Source organism: Temnothorax americanus, unplaced genomic scaffold (assembly GCF_048541705.1).
Source record: "Temnothorax americanus isolate GAGA-0224 unplaced genomic scaffold, ASM4854170v1 Scaffold56, whole genome shotgun sequence".
Classification (NCBI taxonomy): domain Eukaryota; kingdom Metazoa; phylum Arthropoda; class Insecta; order Hymenoptera; family Formicidae; genus Temnothorax; species Temnothorax americanus.
Genome location: NW_027509712.1, coordinates 42,349 through 50,343, shown reverse-complemented (window position 1 = coordinate 50,343; position 7,995 = coordinate 42,349). Strand labels below are relative to the sequence as shown.

The following is a 7,995-nucleotide window of genomic DNA, read 5'->3' as shown; positions in this document are numbered from 1 at the left end:
AAATGTTAATAATCCAAAGTACATATCAATGCCACGCCTCTTTTTATCCAGTGTGATTGTGGCTCATTAATTGGAATTTCCATCGCTAAAACAAAGTTTGTGGAATATCTCATAGTACTTAAAGTTCCAGACCGCTCGATGGTTTTGTATACAGGGCATATATAAGTTCCATGAAGCGGAATTACGTGATGAACTTCCGGTAACAAGAGAATCGGCGGCATGCCTGATGAACAACAAGTGAACAATACTGTGTCATGTAAACGAGATTCAAAGTGACTAAACAATGTAATTTGCTTAGCAAAGCACAGCTATTTGTATCTCATTAGTTTAATAATATTGCTTTTAATAATTTAGCGTGAAATTAATTCTAATGTAATAGAAACGATTATTAATACTTAACCGGCGAATAATTCCTTTTGTAGAGACTCTACGAGATAGTTTCCGTCCCATCGGCAGCCTTCCAGAAAAAGACCGTAAATGATACAGCCATCCAATGGTCTCTGCGTTGGTTTGGAAGACAAAACCTGTGACATGCAACATTTGCGCATGACTTTGCTCGGAGTATACATATATTCTTTATTTATCGATCTTCGCCAAGACTAGTATAATTTCAAATTTTTGCAACGACGATTTTTGACCATTTAACGAGGATTAATATTAATTTAGATTTATACTTATTATCAGTTGAGTAAAATAATAATTTTAGGCTTATTTATCTGTATAATATTATAAATTAGAATCTATACATATAATCTTTTATTCAACTTTCACAACCAAATAAATCTCTCAAATAACTAAAAATGCCTATCAATTATTCTCACATTCTATTCTCTTGTAGTTATTTATATATGATACGATACGCGTCAATCATGTTGATCCATCTTAATTAAAAGCTGAAAAGCGTACCTTGAAGCTAAAATCGATTGTGTCAACGCATACTACGTGTTTCCGCGCGAAGTTTTGTAACGTGCCAGCTAGAAAGGCTTGAGGACAATAAAATCCTGATAGCCAAAATGCAGGCGGTATACCTTGATCTTGCCATTCCCTTATAAATCTAATCCTTTCTTTTAAATCGATGAACCATCCGGCTAATCAAAATGATAAAAAATATTTGTTATAATAATCTGGCCTTGAGAATTAAAGAAAGATTATATTATATTGATTGATTTGTGATCGAGATCTTCCTACCTAAAGATTTTAAAGAAGGATAACTTTTGCTTTCCCAATTTGTGGGGATTTTGTTATTATAAAGACTGGTAGCCATCATTTCGAGCTGTTCCGACATGACGACGAAGCCTCTTAAAGCTTTCAAAAGATCTTGCAACGTTGATTGCACGATTTCGAGTAAATTGTTATATCGTTTGGCCTCTTGTAGTAACACAGTATTAAAGGATTCCTCGTACAATATAGGATACCTGAAATTCAATTTAGTTTATTTACAGATTTAATAGAGGAGTTCTATCTTTTTGTCTCTCCTTCGCAGGTGTTATACTTGTTTTGAAAATATTGAACTTTGTTTGAAAAGTAAAAATTTTTCGATTTTTTACGTATTGTACAATGCAATTTTAAGAAATCGGATTCATGTCATGAAATAACTATTATATTATATCTTAGAAATTTTAAAAAGATACTGTTATCAAATGTCAAATTTTATGATAAAATTGTAAGATGCTTTTTATTTCAGATTACAAAATAGCAATGGTAAGAACATATTAAAAATTAAATTCAAAAGCAGAAATGTTTTGCTTTTTCATAAAGATATCTAGCAGTACCTCGCTTGCATTGCGGTTAAATCAAATGGTTCAGATATCGTGGACAACATATCCTTAGTTATTTGACTTGTTACTTCCTCGACACTTGCGGTAACAACGCCAAGTTCTCTGGGTTGCATGTTTAATAAAGTTGCGAGGCAAGCATATGCTTCTGCTTGAGCGTAGCTTATATCAGCGTTTGAATGCATGCCAAATAGTGATGGATCGTCGTTTAAAGGGAAACCTTTTATGTATTCTAGATAATCGTTGAACGATGCTGCAGCCGGTAACTTATTTGTACATGAAAACGTAGCGTGTTTTAGATTTAAGATAAAAGCGTACTTAGTAACAATTTGTTTATGAAAAGAATACTTTTATAAATGTCCTTATATTAATAGAACTATATACATATTGAAACTATATACATGATTATATAAATTTAAAAAATGTTTGCATACCTATATATTTTAAGTTAATGCTCACACAAGACATATGAAAAAGTTACAGTTTTATAAGCAAATATAATCATAAAAAGTACGTTGTATAAAAGAAAAATATAGCTTTGGCTAATTAAAATCTAAATCCCAAATAATATACTAACTTTATAATTATAAATTTTTAGGGAAAAAAAAATAATTTTTATTTTTTATTCTTTCTCTCTCTCTCTCTCTCTCTCTCTCTCTTAAACTGTTTTTATTATATCATTAATATTAAAACATAAGGTTTAATTTATATAATATGACGTTTCTTGATTTTAGGTCAAATAAATGCTTAATATATTTTTAACTTTATTGGAATTGCCGTGGCTTAGAAGTTAATTTTTTAATTTACATTAGAGATATGTAATGTTTAGAAAATGTTTGTTATTTCATTTGAATATGTATACCTGATGATAAATTCCTTGTTCGTCAAATTGGTAATCTTGGGAGACGACATTTACATTGTAATAGTCTTCGAGAAGAGTCAGGACACATCTGCGATCCCAATCATCTGTTATTCGTCCACCGTAGTTAATATGCCCGGCCGTATATGTGAGAATCTTTGTTATGTACAAATAATAATAATTATTTAAGAATTAATATTTGAATTATTTTAATTAATGTATAAATTGATCTCAAAAACCGGTAAGTTTAAGGATTAAATAAAACACATTCTGAGATTCTCATGTTATTACAAAACGTAGATATTTTTCTTAGCAAAATTATATTATATAAAAAATACCCACAAGAGTTAAACTAAAATTTCCCAAATAAAGAATATAAAAACAGAATCGCGTATTTATAATATTGACTTTATATTCGTCAGGGAAAATATAAAAATATCGTTGTTTTCTTTTTTTGAAAGTAATATCAATTTTGAAATGATTGAAACGTTTTGCTAAAGCTATCTTTTTTGCGCATGCTCAACAGTTTACCTTGAATGGCAAAGTATCGTATTCCATGAGAAACATGTACAATTGCGACAAACATATAGCTAAATCCCCGTTTGTGAAATCGTAGGATATATTGAAACCCAGGGGACCAAATTTCCGTCTCTCGATCAGGATTGAGTGAAACATGCAAAGTGAGAATATAAGCCGTTTGAATGACAGAGCTTTCAGGTGATCAGGTTGCAGAAATTCTTGCATTTCCATGACTTGCGTTAGATATGCACGTAACATGTTGGCCTGTGTTAAGAACGAGAAACAAGAAGAAGGAAATTATAATGTAAACGAATTTTTATTTATTTCTGTTATTTGCGTATTTATATACCGTGATGTATTTTATAATAGAAATGTTTTTCTGTAAACGTTACAAACATTTATAAAAATTGATTAATAAAGCGTATAAATAAAGTGATATTTTACTGAAAAAATTTATATTGATTATATTGAAATGATATGATACACAATTGGACCTTTATGCCCCGCGGTGGTTCAACCGTCATTTTGCTGCTATTTTGAAGAATACTGATGGGAAAGTCGGGCAACGGTGCAGATGTCAACCACAATCGGAAGTTTTGATGAGTATTTTCAGATGACAACGTTTCGATGAGAAATTCGAGTTTTGGCATCCAACTTGATACCAAATGGCAATTCTGCAAAATTAAAAGTATTAAAATAACATGTATTTTATATATTAAACGTATACATCAAATATATTTTAATTTTTCAATGATTTAACATATATATATACACAGATTTAGCTTCTTTTTATTTATACGCTATTAAGGACCTCTACGCAGCACAATAAATGATATCTCTTATACTTTTTTGCTTTATATATTATCGAAATAAAGTAAACGTTTCTGTTTTTATCAATATGCTTTTACTAAACAGAAAAGAATATTTAAATTTCTGTTTCTGTTGCAAAATAAAAGGCTTTAAAAAATAGTTTTTTTATTTTTGTGGTGTCTGGTACTGATTTTAATATATAACACATGAAATTAAATGGTTTTCTTGTAGGTTCTATTTTGTTATAGACTTGAATGGATATTTTATTTAATACAGCACATATATTTTTGCTATAGATATAAATTAATATTTATTATAAATTTTTGCGAAAATTTTCTATTAATTTTCAAACTTTTTTTTGTGATAACTAATATATAAAACAGGTTACAATTTTATTTAATTTTAATGTTTGAACATTTTATAATCGTTTTTGCAAGAAAAATCGATTTACTGTTACCTTTGCATTTTCCTTTAAATAAATAAAAATTAAAAAAAATTTTTTTTATATAATAAAAGCGATATTAGTTTTTTTGTCAGAAATTATTTAAATTTATTTAAATTATTACTCTAACACACACACACACACACACACACACACACACACACACACACACACACACACACACACACACACACACATAATTAGATTATTGGCTGCATTTAGTATTTTTTGAAAATATAGGAAACTTAAGTTTGCTTTGTCGTGATTATTCAATCAAAGATAACAGACGCTTAAGTCATTTATTATAACGTTAAAGTGATAAATATATATATAAACATGTATAATGTTTATGTCCTAGAATAAATAAATTTAGCTATCTAGAAAAAAAATTAAAGGAAGAAAGATAGCTTCTAACTTGAAAGAAGAGCCAAGTGCCCATTTCCGCTGATTTCTCTAGCATGGCTTGTGCCTTGAGTTCTTGACCCTGACCAAGAGATATCGAGTGTAACTTTCCTTCCATTTTTAACTTGTCGGCAAACTTATATAACTCTGCGGCCGGATCAGTACCAGGCGATAAAATAAAAATAATCGGTGTGGTGTTAGATGATTCTTTATAAATTGCTAATAATTCTGTGGTTTGAGGCTCGACGAATTGCTGACCAAGATATTTTGTCATATAGATTTGCATAGCGTTGGTGATCTTGTCGGGTCGTAAGCATTTGAGTACCAGTAACTTCTCAAAATCATCGAGTTTCGTCTCCCATGGGTGAGGAAAGGGGACTCTAAATGGGTTAAAATTTTATTTTTACGCAGAATTTTAATAATCATCTTACAAATGGAAAAGAAACGAGAGAGATTTTAAAACTTTTTAATACTTAATACAATACGAACTATGTAAACTTCTAATAAAAAAGTTCTTGCAGTAATAAGAAATTTATTAATTATTAATAGTGGGGGAGGAGAAAGAGATGTTTTATAGGCAAAACGGATTTAGTTCTCGGAGGGAATAAAAGTATTGAGGGATAGAGAGACGGATATAGGTCAAATAATAGGGCAGAGAGAGAGAGAGAGAGAGAGAGAGAGAGAGAGACTGGGGCAATGGATGGATAGTAAGATAAGAAGCACGAGATACAACGGTAGATATAAGGACATAATGGCGCAGGAGGGACCAAAATATTTGAGAGAAAAAGGGCATAAAGGGAGCCAAAAGTTGATTGCGAGATGGAGATGTGGAAACGAAGAGAAAAGAAACAGATTCTGGGCGGCGGCTGAAAGAAGAAAATGTCAGATTTGTGAAGAAGAAGAAGGAACGATTGAGCATATACTGACACATATAGATGGAAAGAGGAAGATTAGAGTGAGGGATTTTTTAAGAGAGGAAGGAAAGTTAGCGAATGTAAAATACATGAAAGAATTAGGAAAAATGAGAGAGAATATATAGGAGAAAAGAAAAGGAAATGGATGAAGGAGTGAATGTTAAGTAACGAAATTGTAAACCAGTCCCAGGTTTTAGGCTGGAAAACCGAACCGAATAAAGTATTATTATTGTTAATTATTAATAATAAATTGAAATTAAATTAATTTGATCATTTACATCATTAGACTAGATTAATTTGTATTAATTTAATTTAATCTGCTCTTCTATTTATATACCTACTTTTTGCTAATTAATTAAATGTCATGATAATTATTTATGTGGACATAAGCTCTAATGTGAAGAAAGTTAATCTACTTACAAATGTGCTTCCTGAGTATCGAATATATTTTTAAATTGGGATAACGATAACTGAAAAGATGTGATGAATTTGTCGAACTTTGGGAGCCGCTCTAAAGCTTGAATTTCCTGCCAGCATCGTGTGGTAATCCATTCGGATGCAGGATTTGGCAATCCCTAAAAGGGGAATCCCCGGATATATATCGATAATATGTGACAGAGATAATAAGTTATACCTTTTCACCCCTACTCATGTTTCCTGAGCACGTGAAAGCATCCGTATGAGAAAGCATATTATGCATAATAGCTTGCAAAAAAAATTAGATAAAAGGACTTGTATATATTTGTGTCATGGAGATTTATTTTATAAAATTGTATAAATTACTGATTTTTTAAATCACAATATAAATTAAATTTTTAATTTCAATTTCTATTAACAGCTATTTATTTCATTTTTATTATAAAAAAATTGGAAATTAAAATAAAATATATTTTCTTCCTTTAAAGCTCCTTATTTTAAATAGAGACATATTAAAATAAATATAATTATATTTGGTTATATGTTTAAGTGTATTGTTAAATATATTTTGAAAGTAGAATAATGTTATATATAAAATAGTCTTAAGTTTAAATTTAATTCTTAACTTTGAGAATTACAAGAGTTTTTTTACATATAACTTCAATATATTAATATATTAGAGTAAATTAATGTGTGATTATTCATAAAGTTTATGTTGGACGGAAAAAATTAATTAACATATTAGATTAAATAATATCTACTATGTACGAATTGTGCCGTTATATTTGTATATTTTTAAAACGAATAAAGTTATTAATTCTTCTTTAATAAAATAAGTTCTCAATAACTATGAAAAGCGATTAATTTAAATTTGATTTATGTTTTACCCGTATAGGTGTAGTTGTTGTAAGAAAGTGTTGCCATGTCATCGGATCGATTGTACCATTGTCCAAAAGAATACGTGCGCAGACGAGAAAACCAAAGTGCAGTTTGTGTTTTTCAAATAAACTGCGACAAATATTCGTGAAGAGAGCGAATGTGAAGTTTTTGCTGATGTTCATGATCCGTTTATTAATGTTATCTGCGAAATTAAATTATTGAACTAACGAACTTTAACTGTAAGTAATTAAATTAATATTCGGATATTTGAATATGTACCAATATAAGTTTTGACAAATTGTTTAAATTAAAAAATTAATATTACTTTTGTAATATGCTGATCAATTTTTAATTTTAAGTTTTAATTTATATATCTAGTTTTCAAGAAATACTATGTAAATATTTCTATTTGCTAGTCATAAGCTTTTTATAATAAAACAAAATACTGTTAATAAAAAGTCTATCCAGCAAAGTTTGTTAAATTTATGTAGTTTCTTTATATTATACATTAGGTACGTTTGAATCAATGACACAATAGTAGAATACAAAAGCTTCACTTACTGCTTTTTTCGGTATTTGATATGCTGTTATTGAGTATAATGACAAACCATTCTAGGGAATATTGATACATGATATTGATACGCTGGAGATCGGTGATACAAAAGAATAATATTTGTGCCCGATTTGCTACTGGTATGTATAATGATCTTGTTAAATCAATGTCTGCTTGTGTAAATTCAGCGGTCTCTATTTTCATCTATAGTGAAAGAGATCAACTACTGTTTTATAAAATAAGAAAAGAAAAATCTATTTTTTGTATTAAGCAATTTCTTTTTATTCTTTTTAACTAAACTAATAAATATCTATATAATTTATTAGTTTAGCACGTAATTTATTTTGCATTCTATTAAAAAATGATATCTTTACTTCTACTAAATTAATATTACACATATACACATATACATTTGAAATATAAGG

At 29.1% G+C, this 7,995-nt stretch overlaps 1 protein-coding gene across 1 annotated transcript in view; it reads right to left on the bottom strand.

Moving 5' to 3' along the window:
• Nucleotides 1-5: 5 nt before the first annotated feature.
• LOC143904683 (dynein axonemal heavy chain 1) overlaps nt 6-7,995 on the bottom strand; it is a 34,857-nt gene continuing 26,867 nt past the window's right edge. The window contains exons 27-38 of the mRNA XM_077419522.1: nt 7,579-7,774; nt 7,026-7,219; nt 6,142-6,296; nt 4,821-5,187; nt 3,648-3,827; nt 3,166-3,417; nt 2,638-2,790; nt 1,773-2,041; nt 1,189-1,415; nt 907-1,088; nt 401-524; nt 6-223 (exon numbers count right to left, since the gene is read on the bottom strand). Of these exons, the coding sequence (XP_077275648.1) occupies nt 6-223; nt 401-524; nt 907-1,088; nt 1,189-1,415; nt 1,773-2,041; nt 2,638-2,790; nt 3,166-3,417; nt 3,648-3,827; nt 4,821-5,187; nt 6,142-6,296; nt 7,026-7,219; nt 7,579-7,774 (2,517 nt within the window). The remainder of the gene's footprint in view (nt 224-400; nt 525-906; nt 1,089-1,188; nt 1,416-1,772; nt 2,042-2,637; nt 2,791-3,165; nt 3,418-3,647; nt 3,828-4,820; nt 5,188-6,141; nt 6,297-7,025; nt 7,220-7,578; nt 7,775-7,995) is intronic.